A 20,852-nucleotide genomic window follows, 5' to 3' on the forward strand; every position below is an offset into this window, starting at 1 on the left:
GTTGTGAATAATGCAATGTTCAGATTGAATGAAATCTGTTATAAGTTACACTTAATCAACAGCACTTGAGACACAATGTTGATTACCACAAAAAAATTATTTTGACCTGTCCCTCCTTTTCTTTTAAAAATTTATAGCATGTTACCATGATTTTAATATGAAGAAAATTGCTCATTAGCCTTTGCTGTGTAGTTACATTCAAATTTATGAATGTACAACTTTGTTGCATCATGGAAGATGCATATTATTATTGTGTTATTTTTAACTATTAAATTAATTATAATTAACTGTTTAAATTGTTTTTGTAATTGAAATAAAGCTAAAATAAAATATAAATATTAGATGAAAACTTAAAGGGGTCATATAATGCCCATTTTCCACAAGTTGATATTATTCTTTAGAGTCTTAATGAAAAGTCTGTAACATAGTTTGGTTAAAATTTCTCATTGGTAGTGTAAAAAACACCTTTTTTACCGTGTCAAAAACAGCTCTTTTCAGAGCAAGCCGTATTGTGTCATTCTCCTTTAAATGTTAATAAGCTCTGCTGACTCCGCCCCTCTCTGAGGGATTGTGTACTTTAGGCGCATTCATGGTGAAACTTGAATTGAACTGATTTGAAACTTATTAGGAAAGGCGATTTGCAAAGATTCATTTAAAAAAACCTTGTACTCACTTCTTCTGTAGGTGAAGCTGGATCACGAATGATTCGCGCGAACATAGATGCATTTAGATAGATCGGGGGCGCATTCCGTTCAGAATCAAACTTAATCCTCTTCAGCCGCTCAGATGACGGGAGTAAATGACTGCTATATTCATTATTACATCCAACAACAAAACACCTCAATCGCTTAGTTGTCATTCTTGTCTACATCTGCTCCGGCGGTGAAACAACTGATGACAGCTCACTCAGGGCGCGTCTGAGGTAAGACACCAGTGTAGTCTGTGCTAAAACGCTACTGTCAATCAAACTATCGTGGGAGGGCCTTCGTCCGTGTGACGTCACACGGACAGACGGCTCGATTTGAGAAAGGGGTAAAGATTTTAGTAGATTAAAAAAAAAAACACTGGGTGGATTTTTATCATTATAGGGTGGTTTGTATACACACACTGCCAACACACATTTCAGTTCAAACTACTTATAAAAGAGCATGTAGCATTATATGACCCCTTTAAACTTAAAACATGTCCCTTTGGCAGCTAACTGTAATAAATAAGTCCTAAAATGAGTGAAACTAAAACTAAAATAAAAATTAATTAAAGCAATAAAATATAAAAATATAAAAATGACAAAAATACATAAAAATACTATAACTAAAAATTCAAACAAAAACATGAAAAAAGTTAAGTCAAAATATGAATAAGTACTATAATAGTTTAAATAATAAATATATAATAAATAATAAATAAATATTACTAAAATAACACTGGTTTACATACCCCCTCTGGCCAGCTGTCCCTCGTGGTAGGCGTCCTGCGTGGACTCTGTGCTGCTCTGCGCTGTGATAGAGATGAGGGGTTTGGAGGTGGAACGAGGGGGCACGGGTGGAGGGCTCCTCTTATAGGTGGGTGTACTGGGTGTGTAAGTGACTGCTGTTAGATAAAGAGGGAGAGGTTTAGTGTCAAATATCTCCTGTACATTAACATGATGTTGCCAAATTTTCAAGACTGGAGGGGGACATGTAGTAGAAACACTTTGCTGCTGATTACTCATTCAAAATGAACAAACATGTCAACAATGAGCCTGCTGACAGAAAGTTTTATATACAGACTTTCGCTTCATTAATAAAGGAGAAAAACCGTGTGAAATATTGCTCTAATGTTCTTGTAAACAGACTGTGAAGGCTGCCATGCATTCTGATAAGGAAAAGGTTATCCACAGATCTCTTCCTGCTCTAATCCACACAGCTAGACCAGGCAGATAAATGGATCTTGATTTGGATGTGTCCTTAGTGTACTTTTTTCTAAAGTTTGGAGGTCACAATAATCAAAAGTAACAGAAAAGATGATCACTGTAAGGGATCTATTATGACATACAGTGAACCAAATGAAAGGACTTACCATATTTGCAATGTAGTATAGTTATTTTTGAGAAACATGTTGAAGTACTGAGGTCTAAAACTAAAAAGTAAAACCTGAAAAAATAACAAAAAATCTCAATCTAATTTCAGCCTGGAAAAAATAAGAAAGTTTGGAAAAAAAATAAATGCTATGGCGTGAAAAAGAAAAACTATTTCAGATTAAACGCTATTTCTAGGTCTCTAATGAAATAAGTAAATTTGTGACATTGATCATGTGACACTAGGTGCTCTTGGTTCAGTTGAATCTTTGCATCATCTCAAATCATACTGGAGAACATCAGGTTTTACAAAAAAAAAACACAAAGTATATGTGGCTTGAGAGCTGCGGCCATAAAGTAAAAGAGGGCAATCCAGGAAGTAGGATATTTTTAAATTAATTAGTTTTCACTCCAACTGTCATAATGATGATAAACGCATAACAGAAGCATAAACACTAGTGTTCTCAGACTTTAAGACCCCACTGTATGTCTTAAGTCAAACCCTGCTAAACCGCATCAGCCAGCTTTAAAACCTCACAGAAAGGTCATGTGAAAAACTGAATCAGAAAGACTGCTTGAACGAAAGAGAGATAAGGAGAGATTAAAAGAGAAAGATGGATCGTAACAAAGAGGGAGAAGAGAGAGAGAGAGAGAAAGAGAGAGATTGAAGAGCCAAGAATGATTGAGAGATGAGGAGAAGGACTGAGCAGAGTGATTCAGCACTGGTACAAAAATAGATGTTATAGCCAAACAAATAATGCAGCAGGGACTCATAACTCTCTCTGTGCTGCCTGTTTTATCAAATGAGCTGACAGTGATGACACTGTGCTTTCATCATTACGAAGAGAGAAGAAGTGAGGAAGGGGGAAAGAGTTTGTGAGAGTGCATCACAATGATTAAACAAGAGGACATACTATTGCTTACAAGGCTGCAAAAGAATAGTGTTAAAGTTTATCATGATACTTTGTTTTAAGTTGGCTCCACTCATTTAGCATTTATCCAATGTTCCATTTAGGCCGATAAAGTGCATAGTTAAGTACACAGTCTTGTATCATTGTCTTTTTGTCTCATTTTCTTTAATTCAAAGTTTGCAATGTTGTGATACACCTTGTAGTTGGTTGGTTTGGTTCATGGCTCATAAATTGAATGGGAAAAACTACTTCTGGAAGCAACTAAGGCCGTTGAAAAATACTGCACTCTATTTTATCTTCATTCTAATGTTTGTCTTACATTTTTGTAAGTTTTGTACTTTCAAAATAGATAAAAAAAAACATTACTGTAAGTGGATTAGGTGAATTAATTGGAGAAGTTTAATAATAAGTGTTAGTTTACAATACTATAACCAGAATATTATGTTAAATCCAGTGCTGTGTTGTAGACACTAACAAAAAATACCGAGGAAGAGAAGAAAAGGAGAAAAAAAACATTGTATTGCTGAGGTTTCCATTGCATCTGTAAAGATCTGTGAGTAAGGAGGTGGTAGAGATGAAAGGGTCAAAGAAGTGTCAGAAAGGTGTAGAAGGGTTTGTCAGCACATTTCAATGCACTGCAGTCAGAAGAGGCATTCTGCTAAGAGGTAGTGCTCAGAAATAAAACCAAACAAATACCATGAAACATAAGCATTAATGACCAGTTATGAAGGAACATACGGTATTTGATTATTTTAATGCAGGTACTGGAACATGAGTTAAAGCTATAATGTACCTGGTGGTTGTTGGGAAGGACGGTCCACACTTCCTGAAGAAGGGAGATGGAACTGAATTCCTATAAGCAAACATACGCATAAACGTTTTGAAGCCAGACCACATTCACTCTCCCATACACACACACACACAGACACACACACACACACACACACACACATACAACCACACGTCATTCTGAGCTCAGTACACATACACTAAAGTTAAATTTTGCATCATGGGTTTGATTTCAAGTTTACAGCTACAAAATAAAAATAAATATAGAAACACCTGATGAAAAGTGATCATCCTTTTTAATATTTTTTCCCACTGTGTATTTAAGAGACCACATACCACAGATAAGAAAAAAAAAAACCAGAAAAGAAAAAGAAAAGTCACTTCAACCTGAACTAAATCACTGACTTTGAAATTCAAAAAGCTAATGCAAAAACTGCATGCTGCAATCTCTTGAAAACTACAAATCAGTTCCGTGCTGCTTCGCAGAACCTTCTGATCTCATTGTGCTACTGTGTAACGTCACACTTGACTATTTGAAAAGACATCTCAAGTGTTACTGCTTGTGGCAATTTGCTCAGCTATAAATTTTATCTACCTGTAGGGGCCTACAACAGGAAATGATTATAGCAGATCAAGAAGTATAATGCAGCTTACCAGTACAGAGAAAACAAAAAGACGCGTATACTTGTGTGTGTGAAGAGAAATGAGAAGAGAGAGGTACTGTAGCTTAGAACAAAGTGTTTACAAACACTCCTAGTTCAGAGACCACCATGCACCGGTCTACAACAGGTTGAAGTTCTGATGTAAAACAACTTCTTTTATTATTTAATGAAATTAATAACATTTACTTAAGTTACAGATCATCACGATTGCAGACATTTAAGATGATCTCAGAAAAATCAACAATCAGCTGACCGAAGTGAAGATACACAGAGATAAAGAGGCTTATTTTCACATGATTTTTCAGGCTTCAGATCTCTGTGGCTAATATTTCAATCCCAGTCAAAGTGCTTCCATTCTGAAAATTTGAAGCCATTAAGAAAAAAGAAAAGAAAATCACAGTGGCACAACAATATTGAGGCTGGGTGGTTAAACGCCCACATTCATGAGCCAGACAAGGCACACAATGCACAAGCAGCCAATGGAAATGTACAGTACCAGGAAACCCATCAGCCCAGAGAAACACTGCTTTTACTACACTTAAATGACCCATAAGGCTCTGTCAGGTATTTCCTGCCCACTGAAATGATTGGCAATGACTCAATATAGTAGGGATGGGACCAATGAGAATCTTAATGTGTTTATTTGTTCTGCTACTGTCAGTTTTGTCCTGCACTTTAAGCACCTGTGGGTCTGTTCTAGATATGCATGTAAAACCCACTTTTATTACTCAAGAAACAGCTCTCCAGCACAGCAGAGGGCAATGTGTGGACAATGCTGTAAAATAAGGCCTGAGAGCTCTGTTATGAATAAAGGAAGACCTGTTAGCAATGGCTAAATCCCAATACGCATGCTAGTCATAAAATAAAGTATGTGAGATAAGGATTAAGAGTCCCTCAAATCACACTAAGTGAAAACAGTATGTCAACAATGCATACTATTTCAAGTGAATGTTCAAAATATACATCACTCTGTGCTTTTTAGGTCAGTAATTTCCACAACCTTTGGCGTTACACAAGAATATCATGGTCGATGGTTGTAATGGCTCTCTAATGCTGTAATAAGACCATTTTATGACTACATACAGTAGTAGTGGCATGTGAACTGGGAATTAGCCAATATTTCCATTCTAACACTAGATATTTACAGATTAAAGATATGTTGCCAGGTTTCATTTCTAGGGAAACACATTTAAAGTCTTTAAAAAGAAATATAAACAAGAACACATATCTAATTATAATTAGATGCATTAGCTACAACCACTTGATTAAAAAAATACATTCACTGCTAATAATGTAAACCTGCATTCTCAACTACATTAACTACTACTTAAGGAACTACTTCAGTTTTAGTATGACTCTGTCATACCAATTAGATGTAAACTGTTGATAATAATGAAAAAGTCATTAATGTATCTGGTTTCAACATTTTCTCTGAGTGTCTGAGTGCTATGGCACTGCATTTCTCGATACATATCAAATCATAACTGTTAGAGATAGCCAGAGTGTTTTCTTTAGTACCCTGATATTTGCTAGTAAGTATGTACATAAAGTGGATAATAATACATACAGGCTGCTGATTTTACATCAAATAACTTCAGTAACCCAACCGACACAAATGAACTGGCATCTCATTTTAGAGATGGGGAGCTCTCATAGTGGTTAATGAGAGTTGTGCGTGTAACATTATTAATTTTTGCAGGAAAAAAATAAAAAAATAAAAATCACAGTATACAATAGTCTATACATTTACAATAATATAGGGAATCACTGGGGAATATATTATATGTGGGCATTAAGGATTATATTAACAGTATCTTGTATGTCATTTATAATAGTAAGTGTGGATTTGCAAGATTAGCATGGATTTTTAAGAGTGCATGATCGATCTTGTTTAAAAGGTTACAGTTAACTGTACAAATAGTGGCCAGTCACCCCAATGTGCAAGTTTCCACCACCGGTTTTAATTCCTAAACCATTGCAATTTTGTGGCCAGAATATCTATATCCCATGTTTAAACAAGCTTCAAAATGACCCACATGCTCAGTGTATGTTCATGTAACCCCAGCAGTCTAACAGTGTTTCAAACCTCTATAACCAAATTCCTTAAATTTAAGTCATCTCAAGAAATATCCATTTAATAATAATATATGTTATATTTCCATATATGAATATACCCAGAAAAATATCACATTCAACATTTTCGTCCTATATCCCAACAGATCTGAATAAGATTTGAGCAAAAAAGGAGAAAAAGAAACAGCAGTCACTTCACAGAGTATCATAACATAGCCGTTGTGTCTTTGAAAATTTCACAGTACTAAATTTTCCTCCACTTTTTACAGTGAGACTTTGGCTCTGAAGACATTGAGTAAAATGGAATAAAGGATCCCACCATTCACACCAAATAACCATTACATTACATTCAGAGAAAAAAGGTTATCAAAATCCATAAAACGTATCCAAGCGATATGCAGTTGTTTCAGGTAGTCTTTGGCCAACCTCCAGTTCACAGACTTGTTCCATCTGAAAAAGGATTCTCCTACCACCCACCCTCAGAAAGCATGACCAAGGTACACATTTCTGGTTGATCTGAGACCAGTTTGTACAGAGATTTATTTTACAGTTTACTCGGTAGATTCTAAAGTTCATTGGAGAGAGTGTCTTGACTGGAAGTCTTCGTTCTCTGCCAAAAAACTATCACAGTATTTACTAAAATACATCTGAGTCTCTCTAAAGCCAGAGAGTGTTCCTAGAGAGGAGTGAAGTTCAAGGTGACTCACCAGTTTTGCAGTGTAAATAGGTGCTGAATGTCTGAAGTACACTAATGCAGTGCCATTGCTGTCTTCAGACTGCTTTTAGCTACAACCTCTCTCATAACCTCATCCATGCCTCAAATGTAACAATCTCTTACCCCTTTTCCCACTCTCTACTTCTCATTCTCTCTTATATAATCACACACACACCATGGAGAGACACAAACCTGTAAACATCTTGCTACATAACCTAACAGTCTTGTATTCTGCCTGTAAATATTACATATGATTTTCTATTGCACACCCCGTGTAGCTTCATGCACTTTTCGGAGAGCTCAGAGTGACAGTGACATATAGGACATCTCTGAATTGTTTGAGTATTTCTTGTGGTAAATTTCCATACTGGCACTCCGTGACATCGGCTGCCGTCCGCGTGTTTTCCGCTGCCACCGAATCCACAGGAAATCCCTACTGGATGGTGAACGAGAAGGGCTGCTTATGGCTGCTGTTCCCTTTGGTGACCCATTATCGCTTGTTTCACTCTTAGATACATCTAAAGCTGACTGGAGCTCCAACAGGGATAAATTGAAGGGGTGTACAGTCGCTGGGTCAATCGTAGCAAGTCCAGGTGGGTTCAGCTCCTGTGACATTGGTTCATCTATGCTAATAACTTCAGGATCGAACGTATCCGACTCAACTGAGCACAGAACGGCAGAGAAGAGAGTCTCAGACTCCAGGGGAGCTGAGTCCACAGTGTCTGGCTGGATTGGGAAATTTATAATGGGGGCAGAAGAATCTACATTCTGGCCATTATCTTCTTTGGAGTAGGACTCTTGGACATTTATGGCACCACCTTCTTCTGCACAGCCCATGAATGTTTCCCTTTTTGACCACAAAACAAGAGCCTGAGTGTCCAGTTCGTGTGCAGCTGGCTTTTGACAAGTAGGAAAATTAGGTTCAGGACTTGCTGGGTTTGATATGTCAGATTCTGTTTGGGATTCAGGCTCAGGAGTGGCTGGCTGGAGATAAATGGTGTCCAGTAGTTCTGGAAGGGGTGGTTCTTGTACTGTGGCTTCATAGGAACACTCATAGACAGTTTCTGGGGTGGGAGGGTTCGGCAGGGCTAGATCTACAGCACATGGGCTTTGAGAGCCAGAGACATTGAGTTCAAGAGATTCTAAACTTGGCCATTTTAAGTCTTGAAGATTCATAGAATCTGGGGTCACTGGACTCAGGACAACAGAGTCCATTTCTAGTGATGTGAAGTCCATAGGTTCTTCATCTGTATGACTCAGAAACAACGGCTGCATGGATTCTAGAACCGACTGTTCCTGTGTAGTTGTGCTACCGTGGTCCGGTGTATATGTACCAGGTTGTTCTGGAGATTCTTGAGAGGGACGATCAAGAGATTCAAGAGATTCTAGGGGTGGAGAGCCAGTATCATCTGGATCCAGTTTAGGCCACTGCAAACTGGCCAGATTCACTAGTTCTACATTTGTGAAGTCTAAAACAACTGATTCCACATGCTCAGGAGTGGAAGACTTCATAAAGCGATATGCTTCCACCTCTGGCACTGGTTCTGGGGGATCTGGAGGAGTCATGGAGTCTGAATCTAGATCAGGCCAACAAAGCGACGCCACATCAATAGGATCTGGAGGGGTAAGATTTGCAAAAGTAGGATCGTCAATGTCTGCTAATTCCGTGTTGGGGTCAGTTTGAAAAAAAGGTGAAGAGGCTGAGACCTGCAAGACATTTTTATCTGCGGGTTCTGAGGGAGACATGGATAAAACATTGGGATCAACCGGGGAGGGGCAGTTAACTGCTGCGTCCGCTGTGTTCTGTCGCACCAGGGTCTTGCTTCCTGCCTGCGTGCTGACAGACACCTGAGGAGCAGCTGTCTGGGTTTCCCTCACCCAGTTCGGTGACCAGGTGCTGTAATGTTGTGTAAAGGTGGAAAAGTTCCTGTTGAAAGCTCTGAGCTCTGTGCACAGATCCTTCCTGAGCTCGGCTAACTCTTTACGCATGGCTGACACATCCTCCCTCCACTGCTGGCTGATGGCCAGGGCCAGATCCGCTGTCTCTTGGACACTTGACTGAACAGGCCGTGGCCTGATGGGCGCATTCGTTTTCAGCGGGGGTAACGAGGGAGACATGGTAGGTGAGCTATCACCATAAAGGGTGCTGGATTCATCTCCTCTCCCACGGAGCCCCGTATTCCCACGGGCCATGGAGGTTAAGTCTGGCCCCTCGCTGGGTAAATTGTCCTCATTAAGCAAACCAGTGCCTTCCAGCACATCATTTCCCTCTGGAAGAAAAATATAAAAATGCGAGTGTATATAATGTGCCCAGTGGTGAGGCCAGCTGGGGATTTGTGCTGTTTGCAGGCTCCATTTAAAGTTCAACCAAACATGTGTGAGCCAAAATAAGTTTTAGGCCAGATCAGAGTTAAATCTTTTTTTGTGTGTGTGAATTATGTTATCACACAGGTCAGATGAAAACATTAACAATGCATTGAAGGAATATAGGGATTAATTATTTATAGGGAAGACGTTCAGAGAAGTATGTATACAATTTAAATCAAAGGGCTTTGTAAAATCGTACAAATTGTTTTGAGTTTTGCTCAGTATGCAACAAACGCAATCTTGGCTCCCTGTGCTTTAGGTGACAGGAGCTAGTTATTTTGAGTTATTGTGATCACACTAGCAAACAGATCCCATTTTGACTCACAGCTTTTTTTTCTGTTATTACTCTGCCTTCTCACTCCATCCTTTATTTGCATATATTCATCTCTCAAAGCACAAAACAGAGAACTGAAGCCTGAGGACACCTGCAGGATATAATAACAACGGCATCTCATAGAGCATCATCAGGTCCCTCTGACAGAGCAGGTCTGTGCTTTGTGCCTTGAAAGGAGGAAATTGCGAGCAAAAGCTTTCAGTCTCTTTTTTGTGTGTGTGTGTCTCAGCATAGCAGGTATGAACCCTATTGAACATGAGCGGTCCACTTTGACCCATCACTGACCAGGTGTTTACTGGGGGAATCATTGTCTTCAACCAGTACCTCGACACACAAACAGCCAAATTCAAACAAAAAATTAGCTCGTTACTTTAGCAATAGTTTAACACATGCAGTTATTATGATCAGTGATTCTTTAAAATATTCCTTGCCCAGTCACTGCTGCACAATATATGGGACTTCCTATAATGGATTTAGTCATATCGAGCTCAAAATCAAGTGTTTTTAAAGAGACTCCCTTTGTGAGAAAGCCAATATTGCTCGTTATTCTGCAAGCATATTTCAGTGAGAAGGCAGTGCAAAAACGCCAGAGCATATTTGCTGTCTATCTAACTCTAATTTTTGGCCTTAATTCACACGTGTCCAGAGACTGGACTGTCATTCTCTTAATTACATTTATTTAAGTGGCCTGTTTCACCACTGACCCTTAAACAGTATGAAAACTCAAAACGCTCAAGCACGGCTTCAGTTGCGGACCCTGTGGGAGAGAGAACTCAAAACTGATGCGTTTAAAACCAGCTTCACGCCCGGAAAAGAAAGTGAGAGAGGGAGAGAGAGAGGGATAGAGACTAGGAGATGTGCAAGAGTGAGAAACAGAAAGCCCACAGAGTGACAATAATCCGACTGAGAAACATTTTGGGATCGCAATACACACCACCTCGTGTCTCCATCATTGCTTTTCACCCCCTCCCTGTCTGTTAGCCAAGAGTCAACTGAGGCAGAAAATAGGACAAGGTAGAGATCCAAATTGAAAATCTTGAGAGACAAAACACACAGTGGAAGAATAAAAAGGTAATATCTTAATTTGGATACAATATTAAAAAAAAAAAAGATTTTTCACTTTTCACCATTTTATTGTTTGCCACAAAATTTGGGGATTGAATTCAATAGGGTTCATATTCTTATGCTCTGAGGCACACCAGCACTTACCTAGGTTATGAAGCCGTACACAAATCAATCACTCGGCTGTAAGCAGTTCACATGCAAGCATGCCATGCTACATGTAATACAATGCATTCATACAAAAATAATCATCTTTATGAACAGCTTTGCCTCTGATCTGCATTTCATTTACAAATCCTTGACTCTTTAATGCTTTCGGAGGATTCAGCATTTACGCTCTTGACAATTAAGTCATGCAAATCTTAATCACTAAAATAAGCGTTCTGACATTTTGTTATTTAAATAGCATATACATCATTTTAAAGTTCACAAAACTGACTCTGTTATGCACCAAAGCATAGAATCAGACTATGAGTATCCTATGAGGATCTTGTAGTCTGAAATGAATATTTGCCAAGCACCAAAAGAGAGTAAAATTGGCTTTGACAAGGAAGTAAAATTTAATAAATTAATTGCCAGTTGGCTATTAACTTCAATAGAATGTGCAAGTCAAACTGTAAATAGCCAAATCTTTTTTCCACCACATCCCAGCCAAGAGACATATTGAATAATGCAAACTTCAAAAAAACTGTTTCAAGGCTGGTAGGAAATATTTATTCACTAATATATTTGGCATGGACAGCTGTGCTTAATTTTGGCTTGGAGGCAAACCTAAGTCAGTTTTAATGAAAACAGTAAGCAAGTTCTCTGGAATCCTTCTGCAACTTCTACTTTGAGACAAACACAAGCCGAGACCAGACACAGGTGTGCATGGTTATTCACAAGGAAAGCCCACTTACCTGTGGTTGACCTAATGGTGGAGGTGACAGTGGATGATGTCATGGAGGGGACGCAGTCATCGTCCTGTGAGAATCCGGCCTGGATGGCTCGTAGGTAACTGTGGCTGCGTGTTCTAAAGCAGCCCGGCAGGTCCAAAGCATCCATGGCCTGAGACTCTACCTCGCTGAACACGGATTCACACACCGACTCAAATTGGCCATTAACCTCGGTCTCGCTCACCTGCAGAACCAGAAAAACCAAGACAATATATCTCAGCATGTTTCTTCTAACCATTCTCCCTTCTTTTTTCCTCGCTCTGCTTTCTTCTATTTTCTCGACTTTATTTGCTGTTAGGCATGTATTTCTCCCTCGATCCCAGTGTGCAGTCTAATCTTATCTAGACAGGACTGTATGTAAGATATAAATCGCGATATGGTCACAGCAGAATCTCTGCGGATCAAACACCAAGTCTTCCTGCAGAGTTTGAGGAAATGAAATGCTTTCGTCGAATCCTTCCCATTCCTCAGCAATACCTTCTTAAATCGCTTCGAAAAATCTGAGATGAGCATCTCTGTGATAAAGCGATATCTGTCTAGTCAAGCTGAACTTGTCTGATAGGATTCTTACTACCCATCAGATTCCCATTTAGCAATCTCTAAAATCTGAGATTGCCATCGCGTTCCATTGAGAGGGAATTATCCTCTAATGACCACAGCAAGCCACTGATGACGCTTAGAAAGCGAGAACAAGCGTGTGCAAAATGGGTGTATGGAGAAAGAAAATAATGTTGTAAGACCTCAAGCCAAATCAATAAAACTCCTATTACTCCACTTTAAGAGAGAGATTTAGATGTTAGAGGCTGATAAATCTGACAATTTAAAAACAGACAAACACAACAACTACATTGTATATAAATGGCAAAACGGGCCTTAAATCCTCTGTATGTATTGTGGTTTACGTGGTTGATGGGTGTAAAAAACCCTGGATTACCTTGAGCTTTGTGAAGCCGGGCAGATGTGACTCTCACCTGGCTGACCTGGCTGACGCAGCTGGCCTGGCTCAGGGTGCTGACCGCTCTCATGTAGCTCTGGTTCCTGGAGCGGAACTTCGGCGAGCTGTAGTTGGGAGACGGTTCCAGTGTGATGCTGGGATGGATTTCCCTAGAGGTATGAAGATGGTAGCTTTGACTATGCAGTGAAACATGCAGTGAAGATAACAATGAAGGGAAGGAAAGGTAATAGGAGAGAAGAAAGATATATATATATATATATTATTTATGTATCTATATATGGAAGTTAGTTTACACCACAGAATAAAAAAAAAAAAAAGGGTAATTGCGACTTTTTATCTCACAATTCTGACTTTTTTTCACAATTGCGAGTTCACATTTAATAATTGTGACTTTGTTTTTTGTTCTCAGAATTGAGATATAAAGTTGTAATTGCACATTATAAAGTCACACACATTATAAAGCACATTATAAAGAATTGTGAGTTATAAATTCTGTTTCTGTCACGGTGCACACAACGGGGAGGAACGAAAAACATGAGATGAGGATGTAACTCAAAATAACAGTCTTTAATAAATCCAAGGCAGGGCAAGACAAGGCAGGGCTGACACACAAAAACACAGAGAGTAACGAGTAGACCAGACCAAATCTAACTGAACAGACAGGACTTAAATACACAGGATAATCACAGATTATAACTAAAACACAGCTGAACAAAATTAACTAATAATCACACTTAACAAGGACAGGAAACAAACCAAATAAGGACACAAGAGGCGGGAACACATGACACAAACGACACAGGACTGACAGTATCTCAGAATATTTCTATAATTTTTCAGAAATGGGTTTTCATCACGCAGTTCCGACTTTATAACTCACAATTGCAAGTGAGAAAAAGATCTATCTATCTATCTATCTATCTATCTATCTATCTATCTATCTATCTATCTATCTATCTATCTATCTATCTATCTACAATTAAGGATTATTACATAAAGGATTCTGTAACATGTATCCATTTCCTTCACAGCCCTCCTCTCTTTCTTTTTCTACAGATTTATCAATGCAACCTAAAAATGGCATTTCGATTGGCTGTGCTGAAGCATCCAGTCAATGCTGGAAAATGAAGAAGAAGTCCAATTAGAGGCTACTTAACGAGTCACTGTGCATGTGCATTCAATACATCCTAGAAATACAACGCAGGACTCCACAAAAAACGAAAGAGGGAGGAAGGAGGGAAAGTAACAGAGAAAGACAAAAATAATGCAATTTTACAAAAGTCATTCTTCAAAATTTTCCTTGAAGACCTATTTAAATCTGAAAATTGTAACAAGTGGAGTGAGTAGAAGATTATTGGAAGATTATATGCCTTAAAAGATAAAAGATGTATTTTATTTTCTATTCATGCAACAAAGTCTAAATGTGTATGTCTGCTCATATTCACCTTAAATCTGCAGTGATATTGGTGAGGTATTTGACCATGTCCCGGCTTGACTTGTCCAAACGGTATGAGCTGTGAACAGATACGAGATACTTTTAGGATCAAAAGAAAGACTTTAATTTGTAAATGCATGAGTTCAATCTGTAATGATGCTCTAAGCCAGTTTTACTAGATGTCATTTGAATTAATGTGTAAAGCCACAAAATTGCAAATTACGTTTTTACAGTTGTTCAAATAAAAAAAATTATAGAATTTTAAGAACAATGTACACACTTATCAAGCATCAAATGAAACTAAAAATAAACAAAATAAAAGACTGTCTCTAATCTCTTATTCTTCTATATAAATAAATTCCTCTAAAATAAAAAGCATGTTACACATAACGTATGCAACTGGCAGTTGATCCACAAAGGTGAATAATTCATATCTAATAATAATATCACATAATATAAATTTGACTAATTTGAAAATCTTTATACATTCAAAAAATATTCTCAACATTATTATGCATTTAACAACATATTTTAATACGGGTGCATTAATTACAGGTGCAGCTATGTTGGAGAGAATGTTTGATAAAAGTTAGGTTTAAAAGTTAGTTCAAACTCTGGTCATGTCTGTAGGAGTTTGGGATTAGTTGGGTAATCTTTCCTGCAGAATTCACACTGCAGCTAGTCCCCTCTAGGAATATAATCACACTTTCTCCCACTCTCTCTCAACACCAGTCTCCTGAGATCTGCAGAAATGTGCACACAAACACATTCCTGAACGCTTAGTGTAGATTGTGGTGACATTTCTGCTGTGAGATTCTGCTGGGCAAGTAAGAAACAGCCCACCCAAGCACAGCTCAAAGAATTACCATTCAGCTATCATCTCTATAGTTGCAGAAGAGCCAACAGACAAAAACCAAGGCTCATTCTAATCTGAGATCTTAGGAAGAAAACATGATTGGAGTGTTTGCAGATGAAGTTGCAGAGCGTGACGAGACTTCAGGACGCAGGGACAGATTTGATGCTACTGTTGGTGATTCTTGAGCTCTAAAAATCAATACAGTCAATGTGTCTCCCTCGGTTTGCACGGTGTGCGTCCTTCTCTGCTGCTGCTGGGAAGATTTCTAAAGCTCTGCCTCATGCTGTAACTACAACACATTCTGAACCTGCAGAGGGCAGATGTTCAGCATGTGTAAGCTCATCACTGCAGGGAGCTTCATTAGAGCTGTATCATGCATTAAGTTATTCTGAATCGTTTCAAAATAGAGAAGGAAAACATGGGGCTTTTTGATGCATTAATTTGCCAACACAAAGAACACAATGGGGGCAATTAAATGAACTTTTCTCAATATTCCCAGCAGGTTGTTGAAAATCTAAGCACATTACAAATATACTAAGAGATCACAAAGAACTCTAAAGCAGTTATAAGCGGGTTGCACTCATGTCCTGGTGCCATTAAAATGTGTGGGTGGTCCAGTGGTGCTGTACTGAACTGATAAACTTTAATAACCCTGATTGGTGATGAGCCCCTCTGAAGGTCAGTGTATCTCAACATTCTGTGGAGCTGCTGCTGGCTGTGTCGTCAGCACCCTCTTGCAGTCTTCCTACTGTATATTCTCTGAGGATTTCCATCAGTGGGCCTGGGCCATGCAGAGATAAATGAGGCTGTCTTGAGTGATAAGCTTGCATGCACTCTAAAGCTTACCATGCTTTGATATGTTGTCACTGCATCACAACGCCCCCTGCCCTGCCAAGTCCGCACTGTTCCATCAGAATGTTCTGCTGTTCTCTCCTTAGTAGAAAATGTAACCTCGCTCTGTTCCAAAAGTAAGGCTACATTTTTACAACTGAATAACGCAGAATTTTAAGATGGCAAACGCTTTTTCCAAAACATGTTGAAAATGGTTGTGCTGCTTAATATTTTTGTGGAAACCGTGATATATATATATATATATAGCATAAAATAAAAACATGAATTTCTTATCTATCTAATCTATCTATCTGTCTATCTATACACTATCATACACTATATATATGTGTGTGTGTGTGTGTGTGTGTGTGTGTGTGTGTGTGGTTTTGGCAGCACAACAGAGCCATTGTGTTTTCAGCATGTCAGTAATCTTCAATCAGTAAGGCGAGCATAAATGTTTAAGCATTCATCACACAAGATGGAAGAGCCCCGAGAGCATATTTAGGCAGATTACTGTCCTACAACATCATCCTGCACATGTTGTTTGGAGTTGATCAGATGGCATGTTTGAATCTTAAGCTTGTCTTCTCAAGTCTGATTTTCATAACAGAAGGCAACGGTGGGTGACCCATTTCCTCTAGATTCAATAGCTCGGTTTGGATAGACAAAAAGTGCCAGAACATGGCCCAGCATTTGGTTTGGATTGTGTGCATAACCATCTCAAAAGTGACTGCTGGGATGTGGACAACATTGACTCTCCAAAGGAGGAGTGAGCATGACATGCTAGCTCTGAAAAACAGATTAAACCAATCTTTATATTTGAAACCCTAAATGACACTTGGAAGTGGAAAATAACACAATAGAAATAATAAATTAAATTAAATAATAGAAATTGAAAGGCTGTTTATATGGTTATTGTATCATCTACTATAATCTACTGTAATATAGTAATTTACTATCTTCTATAATCACAATGCAGCTTGCATGGTGCAGGGTACTGAAGCAAGAGCTGTATGACAGGCAACTGAGCCAATTTATTTTGTCTTTCAAAGGTAGTTCCTACTGCTCTTAAAGGTCCTTGGTTTTCTTCTGTGCATGACAAAGCTGTACAGATAAATATATATTTTCTTTTGTAGGGATGCATTTCAGCATGTTTTAACATTTTAACATGGAAATGGTACTTTAAAATCTTTTGGCGGTCTCCTCCCCTTTAGTGAGCGTGTCAAATGTCATATTACACAATGTATTATGGTCTTTTAGAATCAAAACTTTTTATAATCTTGACAATATCGTCAGAAAGGTCTGACTCTCAGGATTCCATATTTGATCGGATATTTGATATTCATCTTTTTGTGATCGAAGTAATATTGACAGAGAAATTTAGACATTTGTGACAGAAAAATGCATCAAAAAAATTCAATGGAGTTTGGATGGCACCCGGTGGCTGTTTGCGGTATGACGCCCTAAATAAAATCTCACAGAAACCTCAATTTGTTTTAATATCAACTTCAAATTTGGAACATAACTTATTTAGACATAAGGCTTTAATTTTATATAAATTTTAGAGTAAAACCTGTTATGTAAAATATTTATTTTATTTAAAATATATAAAAAATTTGTACTGTGTATTTTCTTTACAGTAAATTTAAACTTCTATAACTTTCATGAAAACTTTCATATAATCTTCATGAATTATGAGAGTTTAAGTTTGGATAGTTCAAAAATGGGGGGTGACAGTTAAGGGGTTAACTGGTGTTGTGGACTAAAAAAGGTATAATGTTCTATTTTGTTGGACAACAGGTTTAAAAACGTGAACAAGAGAATTTTAGCTTTAGGCATTTTAATTTAAGCATGTTTAGCTTAGCTAGTAAATAGAAGGCTAGCTGCTGCTGTCAGAGCAAATGTAATTAGTGCATTCACGCGCTCCTCGGATGCTCTCATTTCCCGAGTTGTGCTTTTAAGTCGAAATGTGAAAACAGCACACTAGCGTTACTACAAAGATTTGTATAATTAGAGTTTTCCAACTTGAGTTGACGTGTATTTTCTGGGTCGGGAAATTATTTTTCACGTGCGGTGCCGCTGATGATGCTTCTTGCGTTCGTTTCGGAGAAACAAAGGTCAAATATTTCAATTGATCGCTCAGGCATAGCACTGAAATGAGGCACCGAAATTTGAGTTCTGATTTGGTTCTAGTACATACCGGTTACATAGGTACCAGTGCCATATTGGTACCGGTGTTGTGCCCAATTCTGACCCCCGCCAGATTATTACCCCCCTAGTATTGGTAGGTTTAGGGTTAGGTGTGGGGTTAGAATTAGGCAATCAGGTAGGAAAATTCTAAATCTTTTTAAGGGCATATGAACTTCTTCAAAGCAGCCAATGCTAATTCTTACCTGAATGGAATGCTATCTTACACTGTAGCTAGATATAATGGGACACATCTTCTTGTGGAATCCCTGCCTACTTTTTCATAATAAGCAGTGAATGCACTGTTCCATGCACCTACTCAGGGGAAGAGCTCATTTGATGTGCTACACTCTCTTTCATTAGATGTACTTTGAGAGAGGCAGTCTTGCCAAATTTATAACATCATGTTTCAGAGCTTTCCATAATGGTGTACAGCCCCTGTAATACAGAGCACAAAATAATCCTCGCGTCTGGGAGAGAACAAAGGCACCAGGTGGTATTGTGCGAGAGAGCGGGTGCAGTGTAACAGGAATATCCCAAAATTCAATGCTGGCTCAAGATGGAACAATATCTGGAATGTTTACAAAGACTGGGAGAAAATATACAAAAGTTTCACTTCTAAGTGGGCTTGAAATCTTTAAAAGTGAAACAAAATGAACGCAACTTCTTTGTTGCAGGTATTACTGAAAGTTTAGCCTTTTTATGTGGCATATATAGTATTCGGCATTCAATATTCAATGTATTACATGACCAGCAGACTGTAGAAGGCTCTTGCCTTAGTCATAGATGCCTGACTCACAGTCACTTTCTATAACAGACAGCATTGCTTTTTGATATGAAGACGCAGATGCAGTAAGCTCAGTTGCAGCAGAAATCAGTGTGTATTGAATCACTTTCAGCAGCTCGTCTGTAAGATTATATGTGAGTTTGTCATCTTAATTGCTTCAATTTTTCATTCAAATTTACCGGTACTGCTAAACGGCGGTTTCAAACGGTAAACCAGGGCGTCCCGTTTTCATAGCGAGAGTCTATAATGCACAATCTGTGATGTGACTGCAGATGTTTCATGATGGCTCATAACAAGATCAAAAATGCATTTGCATATTCAACAAAAAGGATCCCACATGTCGCAGAATGTGGGCCTCTGTGCTAGTGGATAAATAACCGGTTAATGATTGCATGCCTGTTTTCTACTTTAAGACTTTGTGCATTAATCACTCTAACCTCTGATTAGATGGGGCTTCTAATGACATTCACTGGCTGATCAAAAATCCTACCTCTGGTCTGAAAGTTGTCTCTGCAGCACGGATTTGACAAGAGCGTTGGGTCGCACGCTTTTCTGTGGGGAGTTTTTAGGGCTGCCGTCAGAGTCTCCACTGTCCTGGTCACCCATGGCTTTAACGTAACTGCTGCTCCGCATCCTTCTGCATGGGATCTCCTCATCTCTCCCTCCCCATTCATCCTGAGGGACCTGTATGTACATAAATTCTGTTTTTATAAAATGGATATATATTACAGCACAGACACACCTTCCTCACATGCATATAGACTGTCACAAAATATGTTGAAAGGAGGGATAGGGAAGATAGAACCGACCCTTCCAAAAGACCATGTTTCAACCATGGAAAGATGTCAGTACACACCATGGTTACGCTTTATTTTGATAGTCCACTTTAGACATTCTACAAACTATAAGTAACTTTGTAACTACATGCTAACTACATGTCAACTAATTCTCATTCATTAGCAACTACATGTCTACTAACTCTCAGAGTAGACTGTTACGGTAGGTTTAGGGTTAGTAGAATAAGTTGACATATACTTACAAAGTTTCTAATAGTCAGTATGTCGTATGCTGTGGACCTATCAAAATAAAGGGTTAGAAGATATTAAGCAGACAGTCTATTGATACTCTAATGACTGCTAGCTAAAATGTAGTTGCAAAGTTACTTCCTGTTAGTAGAATGTCTAAAGTGTGGACTATCAAAATAAAGTGTTACACACACCATTTTTCAAGTTCAAGTCCACCAACATTAATCTACTCTCCTGTCTGGTTTGTTTGTCAGACAAAAATAGCAGATTTGGCATTAGGATTGGTCACATGGCCTGTCAATCAAACTCCCTGCAAATTGTTAGCAAAGTTTAATGTATGACAGCTTTTCTTGTTTGCAGTTTTCATGACTATGAAATAGTTTGTTGTACTATTACCTTTATAAAGCATAAAAGCACACAAATCTTATTTTTTGTTTGGCTTTTATAACTACTTTAAAAGTTAGACAAACTGTAATACCACACGTAAACAATCTCATTCCATGTTCAAATCTTTTATACATTACAAACTGAACTGCTGACTGCATTTGTCAAGTTTAATCATTTAACCCTGATACAAAATTTAAAAAAACATCAAACAAACATATTTTATTTAGTAAATATATCAATAAATATACAATATCATTTGTTCCTTTGGCTATTAGAAACTCAATTATAAGCCATTTACTCATGTGGGCTATTATTTATTTATCTATTTATTTATTTATGAACTTAATGTTTATCCCCCCTGAGGTTGGTGAACACTTGGACGTGTTCAGTTGCATTTTTTCCTGCTAACGGTGAAAAGAACTTAAATTACTTTGTCATTTTTGGTCGTACTGATAAGAGTAAAACACCATTAGAAACTATAAAGG

At 38.2% G+C, this 20,852-nt stretch overlaps 1 protein-coding gene across 1 annotated transcript in view; it reads right to left on the minus strand.

Moving 5' to 3' along the window:
- Positions 1–20,852, minus strand: part of LOC306886284 (disks large-associated protein 2-like) — a gene marked incomplete at its 3' end in the record, with an annotated part of 48,015 nt that overhangs the window by 11,125 nt on the left and 16,038 nt on the right. The window contains exons 3-7 of the mRNA XM_079443264.1: positions 19,446–19,639; positions 12,885–13,035; positions 11,869–12,088; positions 3,761–3,820; positions 1,438–1,590 (exon numbers count right to left, since the gene is read on the minus strand). Coding sequence (XP_079299390.1) covers positions 1,438–1,590; positions 3,761–3,820; positions 11,869–12,088; positions 12,885–13,035; positions 19,446–19,639 — 778 coding nt within the window. The remainder of the gene's footprint in view (positions 1–1,437; positions 1,591–3,760; positions 3,821–11,868; positions 12,089–12,884; positions 13,036–19,445; positions 19,640–20,852) is intronic.

Source organism: Barbus barbus, assembly GCF_936440315.1.
Source record: "Barbus barbus genome assembly, chromosome: 20".
In the NCBI taxonomy this organism is placed as follows: domain Eukaryota; kingdom Metazoa; phylum Chordata; class Actinopteri; order Cypriniformes; family Cyprinidae; genus Barbus; species Barbus barbus.